The 23,310-nt window shown below is 37.8% G+C and overlaps 1 protein-coding gene across 2 annotated transcripts in view; it reads right to left on the reverse strand.

Moving 5' to 3' along the window:
* Positions 1–23,310, reverse strand: part of SYNPR (synaptoporin) — a 356,658-nt gene that overhangs the window by 35,492 nt on the left and 297,856 nt on the right. For both annotated transcript variants that reach the window (XM_006158033.1, XM_006158034.2), the window contains one exon: positions 15,659–15,857. In XM_006158033.1, the coding sequence (XP_006158095.1) occupies positions 15,659–15,857 (199 nt within the window). The remainder of the gene's footprint in view (positions 1–15,658; positions 15,858–23,310) is intronic.

Consider the following 23,310-nt stretch of genomic DNA (forward strand, 5'->3'; position numbering starts at 1 on the left):
GCTTCGGGAAAGAAGTATTTCTGTTTGGGAGAGATAAACTTTTAAGTGAGAGAGCAAAGAGGACTGCAAGACACAGGCTTAGGTGACAATGGGTAGCATATTGCCTTACTCAAAATCAGTAAGCATCGATCTTCATTGTAAGAACAATGCTTAAGACAGGAGAAAAGACTGAGTAATCTCATAACAAAGAGTTAGTTAAGAGGGCACATCAAAATAAAGTATAGTTAAAATACAGAATTTTGGTGAAAATGAAGGTCTATAAGAGCAATTTGGTTCAATAGGTAGAAAGAGCCAAGAATCAACTGGATAGAGTTTGAGTTGAGTTATAGTGGAAAATGCCAGTTGTTTTGCTGTCCCAGGGTATATGGTGGCAGACAGAACACTCAGATTGTATGATTGTTTTAGACTGAAAGTCAAGTGGGTTTGGGGGTCTGAATTCTAGTGAAAGGGCCACGCACAAATTGGAGCTTGAAGTTCATTCCTTTAATAAGCACTTCCTGAATGACTACTCTGTTTGGCTCTGTCCTAGTTAGTAATGATCCTTCATGTATAGCAAAAACTGGTCCTACCTTCCAAAAGCTAATTTTCTAGGGTAAGAAACAGACATATAAGCAGACAACTGTGGAATTGTCCTAGGATTACAGATATGGGAGTGATCACCTTCTTTAGCCAAGAAAAATGTTTTCTTACAGGAAAATTTCATTTATTTTAGAGGAATAAGTTTACTTAATACCTCTCATCTCAGGACACTTTTCATATATAGTCTATCACCAAATTACACAGACAAGAGTATAAAGTCTTGGTGAGTTATAACTTTATTTTTTAAACATGGTAGAAAAGAGGTATCCTTTCCTTTACAAGTATTTGGAAATTATCTGAATTATGAGTAAGAATATTATTGATTCCTTACTTCTCTTTAAGGGAAATTTTTATTTGAATCTTTAAAAGGATGGCTCTTATTTAAAGGTAAATTTTTAGTTTTCTTATTATACCTTACCAAGTGATTTCTCATAACCAGAAAACAGATAGGTGTTAGTAATTAGTGGCTGAAAGGATGCTTTAGAAGTTCACACGTTTGAATTTACCATGATGGTGCATAATTATAATTACTTCTTTTAAGTAGTTATAAATTAAAGTGAAATTTTACATTTTTAGAGAGGAACAAAGATGTCAGGATTGCTTGGTTTACTATATTTTCATTCCATTTTACTCCTACAAAATGATTAATCTGAAAAAGTTCATGATGGAAACTCCTTAACACCCAGTGATTGGGCAGACTCCTAATACATTGTAGTATGTATGCTATTGGGAGTATTTTAGGAAAATTAGAGCTTTACATTCTGAAATAGCAACCTTAGTCTCTTGTAAGGATTAATGGCATCAATGATTATTGTGATTTAAAAAATCCTGGTGTTTACAATGCAGCGATTCCAATGGGTACCTCCGATATTGATACACAGAGATTCTAGCAAGTAGATATTTCATATTTTAGAGAGCTTTTCCCTATTTTCTCTCAGAATATACATTTTCTGTGTGCAGCCAGTGCTACCCACAGTTCCTGGCACATAACAGGAACTCAATTAATATGTGTTGAGTAGATGATTGTAAGTCAGACCTTATCATTGATGACTACCTTGGAAGATCATTAATTTCATTTTTTAGTACTGTTAGACATAGTCCTTGTTCCCCAGATATCTTTTATCTAGTAGGGAGAATCAGACAAAACCACATCTAACTGAAGTATAACAGTGATGTATTCACACAAAGAAAGATTTTCACACAGAGCTGTGAAGGTTTAGAAGAGGGAAAAATTCATAGATCTTCAGGAGTAAGGAGGTAGATGGTGAAGAAATATGTCATTGAACAGGTTGTATTTGAATGGGCTTTTGGGTATGAGTCAAATTTTGATAGACTGAGATGGGTGGGGGAACAGGACCTTCCAGATGTTGGTAGAGGCTCAGTAACTACACAGAGGTAGGAATTTATACAGCATGTTCAGGGAATGGTAAGCAGTCTAGTTTAGCTAGAGCATGGAATGTAAAGAATTGTAGGAGATGACTCTACAGAGTGGGTAAAGGGTTTAAGGTTTAAGAGGACTTTGAATGCTAGTATGAGAAGTGAAATTCATGTTTTGAATTAATTAATTTTAAGACAGGTGTCTTTCTGTGTTGTAGTCCGCATACCCCAGTCTTTCAGCTGAGATTACAAATTTACAAACATGAGCTACCATACCTGACTCTTTTTTTTTTTTTTTTTCGTTCTCTATGGTACCCAGGCCAACCTTGAGTTCTTGATCTTCCTGATTTAGTCTCCATGAGTCACTAGTATTTTATACCACTGGCCTATACTTTAAATTGGACCACAAATCAGACCTGGGCATGCCATGTGGTTCCAGCCTATGGATCACGTCTTAGCAGCACAGATCACCACAGCTGAAGTGGTAAGTTTTTATTTCTACAAATCTATGATAGCTGATAGAAATGACACATTGTATTTGCAGTGATACATTGGAAGAATGGAAGACAAAAGAAGGTCAGAGACTACTACATAGAAAGTTTCCATAAACATGATCTAATATGTATGATCAAGCCTTTCCACTGCCCTTCCCCTACCATGTTTCCTATAAATACTGTGCCAATCTTCAAGGCATGAGGGTTTCATAAAATCAGAATGAGCTCCTCCACCAACCATATCTTCTATTCGGGGACATTAATTTCATGTAGTTTTGTCTTTTTTTTCCCAATCCTGAATCAACAATTTATAAAAGAATAGGGAAAAAAAAAAAGGCAAAGAAAGCTGTGGGCTATGGCTAAATTGGGGCTTTAAAAGGAGCCAGTAACTTCTGCAGAAGCTGCTCCCCCTGCCACCAATGACAGCAGGCAGGACTGAATCGACTCCTACTGATCCTGCTGCTCCCTGACCATCTGCTGGGTTGCCATATAGAGAACAGCAGGCATTGGAGACACCTCAATATAAAATTTACAAAGCATTCCATTATTTAAAACAAAAGTCACATGGAATATCTATATGTTTGCTTTTCTCTTGCATTTTTGGCCAGAGAAGCTATTATTGGTCTTGAAGTTCACTTACTGAGTTTCATTGAGAAAAGCTTCTGCCAAAGCTAAGGGCATGTGGAGCCCAGCGCTGAGTCTAAGCTTATGCTGCCGTGTAGATTAATGCCTGTCTTGGGGATTTCTCCATGGTAATTAAAGCCTGACTTTTGCATATTTAAACATGGTTTGAACTGAATTTTTGATGTTCTTTTAGTATCTCGAGTTTCAAAGCAAATGTTTCAGTAGCAGCCTCCTTAGAGCAAGTTGTTTTTATTTTATTTTTTTTCTCTACACTGGGAAGAAATTCTCTTTGTAGGTTTTTGTTTGTTTGTTTGTTTGTTTTTTTTTGTTTCGTTTTGTTTTTTTGTTTTTTAAAGACATCTTCTATAGTAATGTAAGATCTCAGGGTCTGAGGTAGAGTCAAAGTTGAAATTCAAAGTGTCCACTCAGATCACAAGTAATTGTTTTATATGGCCTTTAAAAATATAGAAACTTCTGCCTTCAATACTAGAAAGATAATCAACTTCTAGGTTTGTAACTTAAAGAAGAATTTAAAATGTGAATAAAATATTGAAGTATAAGTCTGATTGCTTAAGAGAGAGAAACATCTCAATCCATGTAAAAGTCAAAGACTGATGAGAAGAGATTGATTAAATAATTATTTCAATATAATGGAATAGTATACAGCCATTACAAGGGAAATAATGAGAGTTAAATAATAATAAATATGTGAGTACCATCAGAGTTTTCCCATTATATCTTTCATTGTCTTTGAATAAATAAGTACACTGTCATTAAGCATCTGATCTAGCTGACATCCTACCAAGAATTGTGCCATCTGATTTCTTTAACCAGTTTTAAATGATATTCATTAGAAAACTCTTGTTTTTTTCCAAGAACATTTCAGAAGCTCTTATACTGTTTCTGACCTCTGTTTATGGACTCGAGCCATGGAATTCGAGTGCTCGGCACTTAACTATTACAACTAGATATTTGTTATTTAATCTTTTTAACAACCTTTTGATGTATAGGTTTGTATAACCTTTTTTTTTTTTTTTTTTGAGATTTGCTATAGGCTATGTGTGTTCACCAGAAAGACAGAAAGCAAGAAATCACCCCCCAGGAGGGATGGCCACACCACAATCCCTTCTCCTCAATTCTCCTCTAGGGATCTTGGGCATGCACGCACACGCACCGGCGTGAGTTTAAGCCACTGGGTCCGGGACTTGAACCATGGTCGACTACATGGGAGTCCAGCGACATATCCATTACGCTAACTGCTGGTCCCAGTTTGTATAACTTTTTAATAAAAGATAAAAAAAGTATATAGGTCAAGATTTTTTTTTTTCTTTGCAAGTATAAGAAGCCTAAATCAAACTAGTAATCACTAGGTGAATTCAGTAGATCTTATAACTGAAAAGTCTAGAGTGTTCCAGCTTCAGGTGTGGCCAAATTCAGGCACTCAAAATTTATTTTTCCTTTTGGTCAAGACTCTCTATCTCTCTCTGTCCTTCTGTCTTCCCTAGGCTCTGGCTGTGTTTGATCAGCTTTATTCTTTTCAGATTCTTTCCACATTATGGGCAACCTGGCCACCATCAACTATAGCCACATATGCCTAGCTCAACAATCTCAGAGGAAGAAGAAATTCATTCTATAAATACATTAGAAAAGAGACTTTGATTGTCTGGTTTGAGTCACTTGCTTTCTATGGTAACATGAGAGGCATCATGATTGATAGTCCAGATGATTGTACAAGTGCAAGACGACTGGTTCCTCTAAAGAACCAAAGCTAGCAGCAGGCCCAAATAGTATCTTCTATTACATTATTTCTACCCACGTTTTCTCTCAATCCATTCCCCCAGTCAAAACTCTCTTCCTTCCATTCAACTGATTTCTGTTCTTTGTCAAGTTCCATTGACTCTAGAAACCTTTTTCTACTCAAACCAATAGCAAATGCTATTTCCTATTGGTTCTACATCTCTCATTCACATGCTGTGTCTTTGTCTTATTGACTTGATTGCAGCTCCAGCATGGTGAAGACCTAGTATTTCATGCCAGTATGACCCTCCAACAATAGGTGCTCAATAGAAATTCCTGGTTTCTCATGATTCTACTTCCAAGTGGAAAAGTGGTGGCAGTACAACACTCTGGTGAAGTACATGTCTCTGGATCTCACTCCATTGTACAAGTTACTTAGCTTCTGTAAATCCGATCCAACATTTATACAGTGGTGGGATAATAGTAATCATCTTACAGCTATTTGGAGAATTAAAATAACTTCTATCTTATTTAATTCCTGGGCTGAGGAAAGTACTCAAGAGTGAATGGCAGCTCAAACAATGACATTTAACCCAGCCTCTCCCTAGCCTCAACTACAATTTTTCTAAGTTCTTTTTTCACTATAATATTTATTTATTTGGTCTTGTGATTTCTAGATTGCCAATAATCTATATACTTTTCTACCCTTAAGTATGACTAGTTAACTGGCTAGACTCACTAGGCCACAAATTAAAAACTCATTGCAATTCAGGTTTAGTGTCTATTTTTTGGGACAGCATATGAATTGATTGGATGTTTCTTAGATATTTTAGAACAAACAATGTGTGGGACAATTCAAATCTGAAGACCTCAGACAGATGATGGAGTAAAGGTGACATTACACGATGTCCCTGTTCTCAGGTATTTTCAGTAACCACTGCCCTCCTAAAGGATCCAAACCAATTTTACTTTGAGCCACTTTCTGATGTTCCTGGGGGCAAATTGTGAAGCCCTTCCTTGTATGGCTTTGTGGCTTTGATTAGCGTCTTGCTGATAAGCAATGGAAATGAAGATGCCCAGCTGAGAGAAAGGGCTCAGAGGGCTGAAAAAAAAAAGATCATGTCCTGAATTCTGTGTCAACATTTGAATGTCTAATGAACTGTAGGTATTAGAGCAAGACATTTTTAAACTGCTGAGAGCCCAGTAATGTGAAAGTTCCCCATGTGTGAGTGTGTGCTTTTTCTGGATTCAAAGAAATAAAATTAGCAAACAGTAAAGATATTTTGCTGTCATTGGGAGGCTGAGGTGAGGAAGAATCTCTCTAATTAAAAAGAAAATGTTAGAAAAGAGTGAAAGTCTGAACATAGTTTCTCAGCTGGATGCCCCAAATAACCAAAATTTCCATGTTTCTTCCTGTTAAACCATTGTGTTCTTCTCATTCTTCTGCTATTTTCAGACTTGCCAGTTGAGAAAGGATTTAAGCTCCTGTTCCCTGGAATCTGGTTATTAAATGAAGTCCTACCCTTTCTCTTCTTTCCCTGAAGCTCCAGATCTGAGTGCCAGGGCGGCTCTGCGATAATACTGAAGGGAGGGGACCAGAGCAATGAGCACAGAGTGAAGCTTCATAATAGGGCTGACTGCATTTGTCTGTAATGACAGCAGCAAATGCTGAGTGTGGAGGTTCAAAGAATAAAAAATAATGTAAAAGAGCATTTGATGTGAACGATGCAGTAAGGAGCCTTTAATGTGTTTCTCAAGATGAGAAAAGTCAGCAGAGTTTATATTCACCCACTCGGTCTTTCAGCCCATCAGTCTATTGAGATTTAATAAACACCAGCACATAGAAAGTGCAGTGAAAACACCAGGCTAGATAACCGTAAGGCTAAAAACCATGGCTTGCATTAATGGGTGCCTTCTCAGTATCTGGTATTCTTCTATTGGCTTTATATGCCCACACTTCTTTCATCTGGCCAACAATTTTTTAAGTTAGGAACCATCATTATCTGTTTCATAGGTGAAAAACCAAAAGCACAGATAGGGTCTGTAATTTGAAAGTCAAGTTGCACAGATGGTAGGAGGTTGGTCCTGAGATTTAGGACCATGTGGCCTGGGTTTAGAACCTGAATTCTTCTTTTTTTAAATTTTATTGTATTTTATTTTATTTTTGGAAGAAAGAGAGGGAGGAGAAGGAGAAAATACCTCCTTTCTTGTCTGGGACTCAAACCACTTGACAGTCCATGCGGGATCTGGCTGTCTTAACTACTAGGCCACAGGTTGGCTCTAGAATCTGAATTTTTAATCCCTGCAGCCCCTCTATGAGAGATTTTGCCAATGAGGGTAACAAGAATAAAACAGGCATTTGGGGACCAGGCGTTGGATTTTATTTAGCTTTGTGTCAATGCTAAGGATGGGCCTGCACTCCAGTGAGCCTTCACATAGCATTTGGCTCCTTGGTCCTTCTGCCATATGAGTATACAGTGTTGTTCTCTTGAGGATGCAGCAAGAAGGCACCATCTTGGAAGCAGAGAGCAGCCCTCACCAAACAGTTAAGCAGACTGGTGTCTTCATCTGGGACTTCATAGCCTCTAGAGTTGTGAAAAAGTTAATTTCTGTTCTTTATAAATTACATAGTCTTGGGTATTTTCTTGTAGCACCACAAATGGACTAAGATGTGGGGGGATTATGGCTGAAGTTCGATGTGTAGGGCAAAGTCACTGTGGCCTTTCTCACGAGCTGTGAACCACTGAACTATTTGAGTTTCTGGGCCAGCTGGTGGTGTGATGGTTGGAGTGGCTGGATCCCACATGGCTGGTTGTGTGGTTTGAGTCCCAGACACTGCAGCTTGAAAAACATACTAGGCACGTGTGCATGCTCAAAATCCCTGCAGGAGAAATGGTGGAGAAGGGATTGCTGCATGGTCATCCCCCTGGGGGGAGGGGAATACTGCTTTCTTACTTTCTGTTCCTCTCTTGGGGTCTCTATCTCTCTTTGGGAAGAGCACCCATGCCTTATAGTAAATTTTAAAAAAGTAAATAAAAAGGTCTTGTTTCCTGTGGCTATGCTGGGCCAAAGAGTAGATATATTTCACATTTCACATTTAATTTTGTCTTAGAAGGACACACACAAGAAACAGACATTTGGGCTGTGTTCCCTGGAATTAGAGGAAATCTGATAAAAATGGGTGGATTTGAAACAGATATTTCCCACTAGCCTCTGAAGGCATTGATTTTAACAAAGGGTGAGGAAAGCTGTATGTTCTGGAAGAAACTCACTAACTCTTTAAGCTGTTCACTGACTTTATTAAGCTATTGGCTCTATAGCTCATCTCTATTTAACCAGCTACACATTGGAGAAACATGTATCAACTATGGTGGGAACTAACCTTCATTTAAATTGTAATTAAGAATTTTCTAATCATAAAAAAGCTGAAAAAGAGCTGAGAATGCAAAATATTACAAAACATATAATGGTGTGCTGGGAAATTTTTAAAAGGATTAATTGTCCACATCTGTGATGCCAATTCTGGGAGAAATGTATTTGTTGATAAAAAAAAAATTTATAATAGATTAGATTTAGAGTTCATTTATAGTTAAGTCCATATCCTCTTATATTATAAACACTTCTTGTTTCTTTCTTTCTTCCTTTCTTGCAATTTTCTTTTGTGGAACTAAGGTACTACCTAGTAATGGGAAGGAAAGTAAAATTAATGACAATAATGTTATAATTTGATGACAATTATTTATCACTTACTGCATGCCTTTTCCTGTGTAAAGCACCTGTAGGCTTTAACTCTTTCTTTCTTTACAATAGTCAAGTGATACGTTCATAATTATTATCTTCATTCTACTGAAAGTAGCAGTCATTTAAACTATTAAATATTATATCGGACAAAGGGATTAAAATCCAGACTCCTTAGTTTAGCCACTACTCTTAAAATTACTGCCCTAAGAGTTTGAATCTTTGTTCTGTATTAACTTCTTCCCTGACACAATAAGGTTGTTAATCTTCCAAGGACTCACTCTCCAATGTCTGGTGCCAAATAAATGGAATTAAATTTTATCTGTAAAATGGGACTGATTCTCAATGCTCTCTACTACTCTCCCAAGAATGTTTGATGACTTGGGAACCAGCAGTTAGCGTAATGACTATGTTGCTGGACTCCCACATAGTTGACCATGGTTCACGTCCCGGACCCGGTGGCTTAGAACTCACGCCGGACGCGTGTGTGTGCGTGCCTAAGATCCCGAGAGGAGAATGGAGGAGAAGGGGTTGTGGCATGGCCATCGCCCCTGGGGGGTGATTTCTCGCTTTCTGTCTCTATGTCTCTGTCTGTCTGGCAAGTGTACGCACCCTATAGTGAAAACCTCCCCCCCCCAAAAAAAAAGAAAAAGAAAAAAGAAAAGAATGTTTGATGACTAGATAGAGATATATAAAAGTATTTGGAATGCACTGGGCAAAAAAGAAATGTGAGTAATCAGACCAAGGTATGCCTACAATGGTGAACACTTTTAGTCCCATAAATCCCCTTTGGTCACCTTCTGGTCTTCCTTATTAAAAAAAAAAAAAAATGTTTGAGTACCATAGACCCTTTCTTTTCCACAAAATCTGAAAGTTGGTATTGAGATTCTTCCTCATCGTAGAATAGTTACTTTAAGCAAAACCTCTTGCAATAGAATTCACCAAAATGTGAGATGGTGTCTATTAATTACATACTCATTCTTAAAAAATTCTATCAGCCTTGTAAAATAAGGTACTTTATTTTATTTATTTATTTTTTTTGGAGAGGTTTTCTCTATAGGATGTGTGCGCTCGCCAGAAAGACAGAGAGAGACAGAGAGACAGAAAGCGAGAAATCACCCCCTGGGGGGATGGTCATGCCGCAATCCCTTCTCCTCCATTCTCCTCTCGGGATCTTGGGCACACACGCACACGTGCCCGGCGTGAGTTTAAGCCACTGGGTTCAGGACTTGAACCACAGTCGACTACGTGGGAGTCCAGCGACATAGCCATTACACTAACTGCTGGTCCCAAGTTACTTCATTTTAAAACTAACTTTAGATTAATATGAAAAAAAGTAAAAACTCACTATTTGACAAGAGATTTAAAAACAGCTCAGAATGTCCTGTTGCAGAAATCTAGGCAAGAGATTGGCTTTAAAACTGTATTCTAAGGAAGATGACAAAATGAAATAACCAGATGTGACATTTCAATTTCACAATCATGCACCATTCAGGTGGCCATTCTGATTTCTGAGAACTGATATTTATTCATCTGTACAAGAAGGCATTTATTTTAGTGATGTGCATTAGCTGGCCAGATCCTTTGGCCTGATTTTCTCACTATTATACCATCCAGCATCATTAACAATTATGTTACTTCTAAAGACATACAGATTCTCATTTATACTTAAAGGTGGGTAATCTTGTCACACATATTCAGTAGAAAAAAAATAGTAGGAAAAAAAATAGCCTTTCATCAGCTTGGCTCTCGTGTGTCTGCAGCTGCTCAGAATTGCTTGCAAAGATACAGGAATCAATCCTGGTAATCTGTGATTTATAATACACATTGATCCTGGCTATTTTAAAAGCTTGTTTTCTCTCATTGGCATCTTCTGTGTGCAAGAGAGATAAACTGCAGTACAAGCAGAACCCACCAATTGTTCTGCATCAGAGATTCATGGCAGTCATTCTATAACTCCAAATGGATTTTGAAGGCAAATAGAAAACCCTCTGACAATCAGATAAGCAACCAAGCCTACAGGTTAGAGGATTTAGTTGATCTATTCTGGAGTAAAAACAAGATCAGAGATGTCCAGGTGTGTAAGTTAATTTGCCCTACCTACCTCTCTCCCTGTAACTTCTACGTCACACTGTCTATAATGATCTTGGGCTCTTTCTCATTGTAGTTATAAATTCGTGCCCAAATTTGAGTCCAAATTCTGTACCCTGTGCTAGTAGTGATGTGATGTGACCTGGGAGAGTTGATAATTTCTCCAAGCTTCCCTTTTCTCATCTATAAATGTTAAAATAATAATATAAACTAGAGGTTTTTGTTTGTTTAGTTTTTTTTGTTTGTTTGTTTTTTGCTATAGAGCACATGTACTTACTGGAGAGACAGAGACAGCTAGAAATCACCCCACAGGGGGTATTGCTATGCCATAATCCCTTCTCCTCCATTCTCTTCTCAGGATTTTGGGCACCCACGTACATGCGCCTAGCAGCAGTTTCAAACCACAGGGTCCAGGACTTGGCCACATATGAGTTTGAGTCTACACCTTAACTACTAAGCCACCTGCTGGCCCCACCAGGGTTTTCTTTTCTTTTCATTTTTTTTTTTTTTAGAGATTTTTTACTATAGAGCGCGTGCGCTCGCTAAACAGACAGAGAGAGACAGAGAGACAGAAAGCGAGAAATCACCCCCCAGAAGGGATGGCCATGCCGCAGTCCCTTCTCCTCCATTTTCCTCTCAGGATCTTGGGCACGCGTGCACACGCGCCCAGCATGAGTTTTAAGCCACCGGGTCTGGGATGTGAACCACAGTCGACTATGTGGGAGTCCAGCAACATAGCCATTACATTAACTGCTGGTCCCTAGGATTGTTGTATTAAATCAGCTCATCACAATGTAGAAACCCAGGCGATATCAGTTGATATCATTGTTGCTGCTTTCATCACTATTATCATTCTTGTCACTCCCTACATATTGATCTTATTTGTGCTGATGTGTAAATGTCATCTCCTTGAAGACTATAAATCCAGGTGTAAATTTGTTAATTTTTTAATGTGAACTAGTTTAGAAATGTAACTGACTTCTTAAAACTCCTTGAATTAGGATCAGCCAGTAATGCAGCAGTAATGCAGTGCTCTCTGATGCTAGACTTGCATCATTAAAAGTGATGGGAGGGTTCCAGATCCATGTACCACAGCCTCCCTATGTATGTTGTGTGTGGCCATGATCTGGGCTAAGGTAGGGGTGGATTACAGCATGAAGACCTTGCTGGGAAAGCAGGTTTCTCTCTCTCTCTCTTTCTCTGTCTCTCTTTCTCTCTCTCTCAGAAGAAGTAAAACTTCTTGAATTAGTTCATGTCAACATAATTTTGTAACTTTGTTGTTTCATATTAAAAGTTTGGCTTGGAGAATTCCAAATTACAGAATTTTTTAAAAGATATATGTTTTGGGACCAGTAGATAGTGTAGTGGTTATGTTGCTGGAATCCCTTGTAGTCAACTGCTTTTCAAGTCCCATTCCTGGTGACTCGAAACTCAAGTTGGGTGCCTTTGCGTGCAGCCCAAGATCCCAAGAGGAGAGTAGAGAAGAAGGAATTGAAGTGTGGTCATCTCCTGCCGGGGGTGAGAGTGGGGGGGTGATTTCTTGCTTTCTGTCTCTATATCTGTCTCTGTCTCTCCAATGAGTACACACACCCCTGTAACAAAAATCTTTCTAAAAAGAAAAAGATATTTTGTAAAAAAAAAACAAAAAAACCCCAGAAAAACAAAATGTATATGCCAACTAGAACAAAGTTGGCCAAGTAATGATCAGTAGCCATTTTTCTGAGTGAATAGAAAAGTGGTATAGTCATTAACATCTGAGTGAATACTTTTCTAGTATTTTAACATTTTTCTCTCAGGGACCAACAGATGGCATAATCATTATGTCTCCGGACTCTCATGTGGTTAAAATCCAGAACTGGTGGCTTAAAACTCACGTTGGGCATGTGTACATATGTGTGTCTAAGAGGCTAAAAAGAGACTGGAGAAGAAGTGATTGTGGTATGGCCATCCCCCCGGGGGAGTGATTTCTCGCTTTTTATCTCTGTCTCCCCAGTGAGTGCATGCACCCTATAGCAAAAATCTCTCTTAAATTTTTTTTCCTCTTGAGACCTTGCTCACACTGTAAACCTGCTTAAACCTGCTCTTTACTAATAGTATAATAAAGCACCCTTACTTCCTCCATCATGGCCTGATCACGGTAGGATTTGAATTAAGATCTATTATTTGCAGTTGGAATGACAACCTACAGTCTGCATGCAATCTGCCTTTGTGACTTGTATGACTCAGGCTCATTTTAAAATTAACTTTTATCTGCTAAATAATGAGCACATCCGTTTTTTTAATATCACAGGAGTTTCATCTAGGAGACTTTCCTTTTTTATTGCTGAAGTTATTGCCCCATCTCCCCTCTCCTGCTCTCTACAATGTAATAAAACAAAACCTATCCAGTGTATTACACAATTCAGGATTTCATTATATCCTGCTTGATGCGAAAGACTATTTACACAGAGATGAAGTAGCATGCCTTTACAAGATGATTTCATATGAGTAGAATGTGGTTTTATATAACATAATAGATCTTTTCCCACTTTATGGGCAAACTAGCCGTGTCACCTTTTTCTGTCTGGGAGCTAGGATACTTCCTCTGAATTTAGATTTCTGAGAGAATATCTGCTTGTATTCAGGAATGAATGCATGCATGCTGGTTTTATGGTATGCACATGGTAATCTATTATATGTACCTATCTCTATGTCATAGGAGAGATAAGCCTAAGTGAAATGATTCTGTTAAAGCTCTTTTAAAACTAAGACTATTGTTTCAAGTTTTAGGCAATACAAAATGCAATAAGACACTTGTCCAAAGGTTCAGGTTCAAATTCTACATCCTGTCTTCTTTTCCTAAACTTCTTTCTTAGTAAGGCTGAACTTTTTCTACTCCCTTCAAACTTAATCAGTAAGTCCTAAAAATGAAGATTTCTTCCAGTCTTCACGTTTATTTATTTCAGTCATATTTAATATATTACATAGATTAAAATTTTGTAAAATTTATTTTACTTATGTATTCCCGAAACTTTTTTTTAAAAAAATAACTGTTTCTACTTGTGTAACATTGGCATCTAAATTTGTTTTTATTAAAAATTTTAATCGCTTGTAAAGACTGTAATTTATGTCATAAGTATTGATATTTTAAAATATTTCTATTTTAACCAATTTTTAAATATATCCAATAGAATAGTCATTATATATTATCATTCATTAAAAGTGAATAAGTTCTTTACCAGTTGGAAATATTACATACTCCCTTTGTTTGTTTTGAATTTGTATGTCCATTATACTTTCCTTATACAATTAAGGCCTAATATATTATTTATGGAAAATTTTTTATCACTCCATTATATTTATTTTTTTAAAGTTAATTGACTTCTGAGGGAGAGAGGGAGAAAGAGAATGACTCTCAATAAAGTCTGATACTATGAGTCCCCCCCTACCCCACAGCCTCCTGGCCAGCCAGGAACATGCATGCCGGGTATGCACAGGTTGACTAGGAAACCAAACCCATGATCTTCATATGGATCCAGCATTGCTTGAGCTGTGTGTTACTGCTGCATCACTAAGTCTACCCACCCTAATTTATATCTTTGCATCAAAAATATGTATACAAATTTAAATGACTTTTTAATTACTCATGACTCTAAGGCTTTAAATATTAAGAAAACTTTCTTGGGTTGGGTGATTATTACAAGTGTTACAATGCACAACTGCCCGCTAAAGCAACAGAAATATACTATAAATGTAGTAATTATTAAATTTAGAAAGTGAACCTTTTATTAGAAATGTTTGTGTTTTAGATAGATAAGCTGCTTTTTCTTCAATTAGTTTAAATGTCTATTTTTCTGACAGATATTATTTATTTCTAGATTGGGACATGATTCAGCATGAATTTTATTTCTGTTTTTCATTTTATAGAGTAAATGCTGAGAAAGCATGCTTGCATAAATGAGCAAGCAGATGGGACTGGATAGAGTTGTTGTAACAATGACATTAATTTCTTTCTTTCTGATTTATATACCCGAGATTACATAGTTATCTGTCATCAGAAATTATTTTTTAATGATCTATCAACTGACAAGTAGATTAATACTTTCCGTTTTACTGAAAGCACAAAACTGGAAGCCTCCTTTCTAAAAGTACATTACCCAGGCATTAGAATCACTCACTTTTGTCAACACCAACACCAGTATTTCAAATGCTACCTGTTTTAGTGCAGCATATATTTTGTAAATGTACTGTGTAGTAAGATTTTAGATGGTAAAGAAGGATACTTTTCTTTTATAAAATAGAGGTAGATGATAAAGTGGAAAGCAAGATGTTTTCAGATACACAGCATGCTTAGGAAAATAAATTTTAGGCAATTGTACATGTGAAGATAGAGAAATTAAAACTTTATTTCCTTAAAATTATCCAGGCAGATGTTTCCCTCTGTGTCACCCTAGTGTATGTGTGCCTGTATTTGAGTGTAGTGGGTCATACTGATTTCACCCGTGTAAGTTCTCAGACCAGTATGTAAGGCATCAGGGAGATGAGAGTGGGTTGGAGAGGTTAGCTATGGACAGAGCGAGAAAGAGAGGAGAGAGAGAGCCACAGAAAAGATACTCAATCTTCAAACTAAACAATTCTATGACTATTCCACATCATGTACCAAAGGAATAACATATTTCAAATAAGCACAGATCACACTGTAAATAACCAGTGAGAAAAATGGTTGGCTAGCTTCATAATGCTGGAATTATAAATAAATCTACAGCAAGCTTCACTACTCTTCCCTTGATCTCATGAGATTTCCAGCATTTATTTCAGAGGAGTTTCTACCAAGCTTTGTGATACTTTCCCAACTCAGGAGACAAGAGCTTGACAGACATCATGTTTCTGATGTGGATCCTAGAGATATGAATGAAAAACAATGGGATTTCCTTTCAAAGTCCTGTCCAACGGCCAAGGTAACTCCATAGCCCTTCAAACATTAGTAAAAGAAATTAGAAAGGACAGAAAAAGTTATTACAAAGAGAAAAATCACTTACAATGAGTGGGCCTCGGTTGTTTTCCCTGTACTTGTTCTGGAAGAAAATATAAACAACAGTGGCGGCCAAAGAGTAGAGGAAGGCGAAGACAGCCACAGTGACGAAGAATTCTGCTGAAGATGAGGAGTCACCAATCAAGGCCAGCTTCTGCCGTTCCTTTCCCTCGCAGGTAGGCACCTCAAATGTCACCTGGTGCAACCTAAATTGCCAGATTTAAGGAGAAACTCTTAAAATAGGATAGACCGAAAACTAGATACCATATATCTACATATTTGAAAGCAAAGTGAGATGTCATTTGGGAGTTTTATGGTATGCCTATGTGACAAATTTGTTAAACAGTTTATAGAAATTATAGCTGGAAATAAATACTGTGGTCAACATTGTTTAATTAGAGTTCGTAATAGCTAATCACCCTACAGAGACAGAAGGAAAGGGAAAAGGAACCTGGAACAAGCACAGATTAGATGATGACATCCTCCTGCTTAAATCCTCCATGCTTTCTCTCTTTCACATGGCTCACCAGGCCTTCTATCATATACCCTTGGCTAGGTCTCCAACTTCTTGCCTTCCTTCTCTCCTCCATCACCCTGTTAGAACCACATTGGCCTGTTTTATGTTTGTCAGTTATACCAAGAATGGTCCTGTTTTTAGGGTCTTGTCATTTCTGTTTCCTTTTCCTAAAACCATTAGCTCCGAGGCATTCCCCATGGTTGCCTCCTTGGCATTTAGGCATCAGCTCAAGCATTTCCTGGGAAAGCCTTTTCCTGGCCATTGATCTACAGTAACTTTTTCTTCAGTGTTTTCTATCACCTCATCCTGTTTACTGCTATTCATTGCATTATCACCTGGTAAAGCTGTCTTGGTAATGTATTTATTACTCATATTGTTGGTTCTCCACTGCCTCCTCAGCAATGAATATCTTCTCTTGATAATGGGGATCTAGGATTTCTTCTCTCTATATCTCTAGGAATATGTCTATGACTTGATAGAGACGAGTAAGATGCTTGAGCAATACTTTGTTTGTTCAGAAAATGACACCTAAAGATATGTTTTGTCTAAGGATCAGCAAGTGGCATAATGGTAGAGGTATGTCTATTACTTGATAGAGATGAGTAAGATGCTTGAGCAATACTTTCTGTTTGTTCAGAAAATGACACCTAAAGATATGTTTTGTCTAAGGATCAGCAAGTGGCATAATGGTAGAGGTGCTGGACTCTCACTTAGATAACTGGGGATTGAATCTCAGATCTGGTGGCTTGAAACTCACATTGGGCATGTGTCCATGTGTGCCCAAAATCCCAAGAAGAGAATGAGGAGAAAGGACTGTGGAGTGGCCATTCCCCCTGGGATTTCTCACTTTCTTTCTCTCTCTGTCTCCAGCCAGCATACATGCTCTATAGCAAAAATCTCTCTCTCTCTCTCTCAAAAAAAAAAATGTGTTATGTCTAATACAGTCATTCATGGTATGAACTACAACTAAATGAGGAATTGTAATTTATTTTACTATAGGAGACAAAATTCTTCTCCAGAAATGACCTATTATGGAGGCACTGAAAGTAGACAAGGGAACCAGCAGTTGGTGTAATGGCTATGTCGCTGGACTCCCATGTAGTTGACTACAGTTCGAGTCCCTGACCCAGTGGCTTAAACTCAGGCCAGGTGCATGTGCATGTGTGTCCAAGATCTTGAGAAGAGAATGGAGGACGACGAAGGATTGTGGCATGGCATTCCCCCCGGGGGGGTGATTTCTTGCTTTCTGTCTCTCTGTCTCTCTCTCTCTGTCTTTCTGGCTAGCTCACCTGCCCTATAGCAAAAACCTCTCAAAAAAAAAAAAAAAAAGTAGACATGAATGAGACTTATTTATGTCAATAAAGTGCCACTTACTAAATTATTTATAAATTATTTATTAAAGTAACACTGATGATAAGGCATTGATGAACATGGTCAATTTCAACTAATATACAGGAAGTATTATTCTTGGTAAGCAAAATTAGATAATTTAAAAATAGATCTGTTGTGCTCATCCTCTTCTAATTTAAATTAAAATGATAATAGCAACTAATACATGAAAAAATTTATGTTCAAATATTGTGGTTTATATGCATTATTTAATTTAATGGCCGAAATAAGCCCTATTAGTCTGGCTGTTTTTTGCTCTTCCCGCTTTCGGATGAGGAAACTAAGGCTTTGAATGATTTAAGAAATTAGTTCTAAATCACATAGCTAGTAAATGTTAGGTCAGGGGTTTAAATCAGAGTCTGATTTTTTTTAACTTCTTCATTAATCTGTTTATATTAAATATCAACAACATTAACTAGAAGATTTTTTTTTTCAAAGCGAAGCCTGCAGACCATTTGCATTAGGATTATTGGGGACCTATTAAAATGTATATTCTCAGACTCTATCCCAGATCCATTGAGGAGAAATCTTTAGGATTATGGCCTACTTGACAGTTGAAAGAGGAAAAGCCAGTTGTCTTAACTTCTTTTCTTCTCAAAAGGTTCTTTTTTTGGTATTGGTTGACTTTAGAAAGAACTGTTTATATAGTCCATTTGATTTTGCTTATGGTATTGTACTTCCCCACAAGGACCCTTTTTCTTAACATACATAAAGGTATTTGTTTAAGGAAAATTCAGAAAAATGAAAGCATGAGTTATGGTTATGTTATAGAACCCTTTCCTACTCATGCCAGTGACATTAAAATATCCTCAATAATTTGGCCTGTGGGATTATTGAAAAATGAAATAGATTTAAAATGTAATCAGGTCAGTTGTTCTGACCTGGGTGATTTTCAGATAATGTGGACTTTTTCTCATTATTTTTAAATCTGTCATTCACTTAACACATGTTTAACAAGAAGCTTTGTAGTTCACACAATGGCTAGGTGCTGGGAATAGACTATGGAACAAAGAAAAATGGGATGCTTCTTGCCCACGTTGAACTTCAGGCTTAAAGAGAAAATGTGGGTTTTCTGATGAAAGTCCTAGGTTAGTCTGTGGGTGGGCTATTCAAGGTTAACTTTTCTATGAAAGTGAAGTTCTTTTTTTGAGAGAGAGATTTTTGCTTTAGGGCATATGTGCTCCCCAAGAGACAGAGAAAGACAGAGAGATAGAAAGCAAGACATCACCCCCTCCCCGGGAGTGGGGTTGGTGAATGGCCACTCTGCAATCCCTTCCCTTCCATTCTTCTCTTGGGATTTTGGGCATGCACACACACATGCCTGGAGCGAGTTTTAAGGCTCTAGGTCTGGGACTCAAACCACAGTCAACTGCGTGTGAGTTCAGTGATGTAACCATTATGTTATCTGCTGGTCCCTATGAAAGTAATTTTTCATCTACAGTATTTCGTTTTGGTTTGCTTTGTTTTTAAAGGTTTTCATCTTAGGGTGCATGGGCTTGCCAGGGAGAGAGAGAAACAGAGTAAGAGGGAAAGTGAAAAATCACTCCCCCAGGGATGATGGCCATGCCATAGTCCTTTCTCTTCCATTCTCCTTCACCATTTGCTGGCCCCTGTAAGATACAGCTTTAGGTTGAAAGTGAAGAAAGAAAACAGAATAAGATAGCACTCTATACCCACTAGGATGGCCACAGTAAAAGAGATCAAGACTGGAATGACATATGTTGACTAGGATATGGAGAAGTTAGAGCTTTCATAAAGTTTTGGTGGGAATGTAAAATGGTACACCCCTTTTTGGAAAACAGTCTGGCCATTTTTCAAATGGTTAAATGTAGAGTTATCATATGAGCCAGCAACTCCACAGACCCAAGAGAGATGATAACGCTTTGCCTACATGAAAACTTGTAGAAAAATGTTCATAGCAACATTCCTCAAAATAGCTAAAAATTAGAAACAACTCAACATGTCTATCAATTGATGTATGGGTAAATACAGTATGATAGGTCTATATGATGAAATATCATTTATCAGTGTGAAGAAGTGAAGTGTTAATAGATACTACAACATGGATAAAGTTGGAAAATATTATGCCAAGTGGTGGAAGTCAGGGATAAAAGGCCACACATCGGAACCAGCAGAGGGCGTAATGGTTACTTACGCTGCTGCTAGACTTCCATGTAGTCAACTGTGGTCCAAGTCCCAGACCTGGCAGTTTAAAACTCAAGTAGGGTGAGTGTGCGTGCATGCCCAAGATCCCAAGAGGAGAATGGAGGAGAAGAGATTGTGGCACGGCCATCCCCCCGGAAGTGATTTCTCACTTTCTTTCTTTCTCTGTCTCCCCAGTGAGCGTATGCGCCCTATAGCAAAAATCTCTCTCTAAAAAGAAAAAACAAACAAACAAATACAAAAACACTCCCACACATTGTATGATTCCATTTATATAAAATATTCAGAATAGACAGATCTATGGAGAAACAGAAGCAGTTTAGTGTTTGCCCAGGACTGGGAGGTTTAGGGAACTAACTGGGGACAATGGCTAAACAGTGTAGATTTCTTTTTGGGATAATGACAGTGTTCTAGAATTGATGGTGGTGGCTATGTGACTGTGCATATACTAAAGGTGTTCAAACTGTACATTTTAAATGGGCGAATTTTGTGATGTATGAATCATATGAAGGGGTCTTCAGAAAGTTCATGAAAGCTACATATTATGAAAATACTATGCATGAATTTCAAAAATCTTGCACCACAATAAACTCAAAATTTAATTCCATTTTTCGTGTCTTTTGACGGTCCCTCGGATCTCAGTAGACATATTAGAAAGTAGGTAGGAAAAGGCATATCCCAAGCCCTTGCATGGGCAAGGAGCATAGCACCTGGAGGAAATGGAATGTGGTTGGGAAAGTGGAAGATGGCAGGAACTGGGAATGTGGTGCAGGTGAAGGGGAGTTAGGGGCCCCAGAGGGCCTTGGTTTGGGGCCAGGTTATAGATTCTCTTATTTAAAAACAAAGGAAACTTTTTTTTTTTCTCAGAATAAACTACAGATAAGACGAAACTCATATAATCTGTCGCACTATTTGGGGACATGAACACTTACTTTCCAGGTACCAGAAGGCACCACAGAGTCAGTATGTCGCCAAGATGCAGTTCCCTCAGCTAACATGCACACACTGGGTCTGCAGTCTTTGTGTGTGATGGGGGCAGAGAGAGGGGAAAAATAAAATAATTGCTTTTTTCTATGTAGTCAGCTGAATAGCAACATCCTCCCTACTGCTAACTTACTGTATTGACATGTAGAAATTGTTAATTATGTTTATATGTACAAGGCAAAAAAAAAATCACACAAAAAAATCTGTTTGCCTATTAATACCAATGATTCACAGCTGAGTTAGAAGCTCATCAGTCATACAGAGGTAAAATCAGGAGAAGAGAGGAAATGGAAATGAAGTTCTAAACCAGTGCCTGGAATTCATGGAAAAAATGTTGGGTCTGGCAGCTCAAAATAGTCTAAACACAATAATTGTCATCACTAAGCACTGTGAATGCTGTGTGGCGGTGTACAATACTAAATCCACACACAGGTACACATGCACACAGAGAATTTCTTTTAAGCACTCTGTATGTGTGTGTGTGTGTTGTGTATGTGTATAATATTTTTAAGCACTCTGTGTGTGTGTGTGTGTGTGTGTGTTGTGTATGTGTATAATATTTTGAAGGAGGAGAGTTTATAGTCAGCATGTATTTTGCAACTCTAATACATTTGGGAGCAAATATCACTCATTTGGAACCTAAACAAGTTTAAAAAACTATTCTGTATAGACAGCGCATGTCAGCTGATGGAATTTGGAAGCTGACAGGGCCACCTCTGATCTTATGAAGAACTAGTCAGGGAGCAATTGCTGAGGCTGCAAAAGACACCAAATTCAATTTGTTGATTTTAAATGGATAATTCCCTTCTTGGCTGGCCTGACCCAATCAAAGGGTAATTGAATTTCGTTGGGTTTTACTGCATTGTGTCTATCAATGAATAGCTTCCATCTTAGTTTAATTTTTTTTTAAACTGATGTTTGCAAGGATTCATTTAAAACATTTCACTGATGCTTCAATGAAATTAAAGCAACTGCTGCACATACATAGTTTTTAGTTCTGTTAGTAGGATCTGGATAAATATTAAATGTAACCATCCCTTCAGGGAACTGGAGAAAGGCAAGCTGTGTTGCTTTATTATTAACAATGTTAATAATAACCACCACTATTTTCCCACGTTCTCACTTTCAGCTCATAACAACTCTCTTCTGTAGGTAGCGTTATCATCACCATTTTACAGATGAAGAAACTGAGGCTTGGAATAGGCAGTGAGCTTGGCCAAGGCCGTGTGGCCCATAGATGTCAGAGATGAGTCTCAAATGCAAGCAGATTAGGATGAGCCCACACTAGTAACTATTGTACTTTCTGCCTCTCTGCCTTAGAATTTCCAGATGCTTAGATTTCTAACCAAATGTACAAAAACAAAAACAAAACAAGCCAGTTTTCCGATGACATCTGGTCTAATGGTAGACTGATCATTTATATTGAAGAAGATTCTAAGCCAATACTTGTTATGCTCCTTTTTTTTTTTAAGTTTGCTATAGGGCACATGTACTTCTTGTTGTGGGGGAGAGATGGGGGAGACAGAAAGTGAGTAGTCATCCTGCTCCCAGAGAGGATGGCCATACCGCAATCCCTGCTTCTCCATTTTCCTCTTCGGTTTTTGGTCATGCACATATATGCATCTGGCATATTTTTAAGCCACCAGGCCCAATACTCAAATAGCATAGTTGGTCATATGCAATCCACTATGCCACTGGCTAGTCCTATTTTTCCACATTGATGTATACAAATCGTACATTGTACAAATTATCAAGTTGAATCCCCATTGACTGACCAATAGAAAGTCATTAAAACTTCCTACTATCCAAATCTTGTCCTGAATTATTGTAACATTTGCCTTGAAACCAAGCAGAGGGAAAATAAGCCTACATGAAGTACCGATGTAGTTATCTTAGTGTGATTCTTTACATAAAATGGGACTTTTGGTAAAATACTGCACAAATTCATCTTTAGATAGCACTGTACCAGTAGGAACATCTGATAATGAGACTTTTGAAATTATTAGAATATATTTTACCAGATGTGGAAGAAAATAGGACTAAAGCTCCTAGCAATACATTTGGGAGTGGCTCTCTGCAAGACAGTAATGACTTATTCCAAGGGCAGTGGTCTGGACCAGTAACAAATGCAAGAAGTATTAAGGGTGTTGAGGAGCAAGCTGCTGTCATTGAATTTCTGAGAGCTGGAATTAAAGTGGCCAAGGGAAGATCATAGGGCAACTGGCAAATTGTGGTGCTGAGCACGTTTTCTCTTTACTGATCATTTCCTATAGGCTGTTTCTATCCTGTTTACCAGTTGACAGGAACTTTAATCCTTAGCTCAATTTCTTTTTCTCTTCTCAGTATGAAATATTGGCATTTATCTACTTTTAGATCAGCTTTTCTTTTGTTAGATGTGTGTGCCTATGAGTGATAAGTGCATTTGTGTATGCATTTATAAACATACCTATGCACTGTGCTTGATTCACAGCCTATACCACTATGAAATCCTGAGAGTTTATATGTGAGGGGTCTTCAAAAATTTCATGAAAAAATAGAATTCAAGTATGAATTTGTTTTGGTGGGAAAATTTGAAATCGTCACAGTTTTTTTTTTCTTAATGCACG

The sequence above is a fragment of the Tupaia chinensis genome, unplaced genomic scaffold (assembly GCF_000334495.1).
Source record: "Tupaia chinensis unplaced genomic scaffold, TupChi_1.0 Scaffold000569_1, whole genome shotgun sequence".
NCBI classification, from domain to species: domain Eukaryota; kingdom Metazoa; phylum Chordata; class Mammalia; order Scandentia; family Tupaiidae; genus Tupaia; species Tupaia belangeri.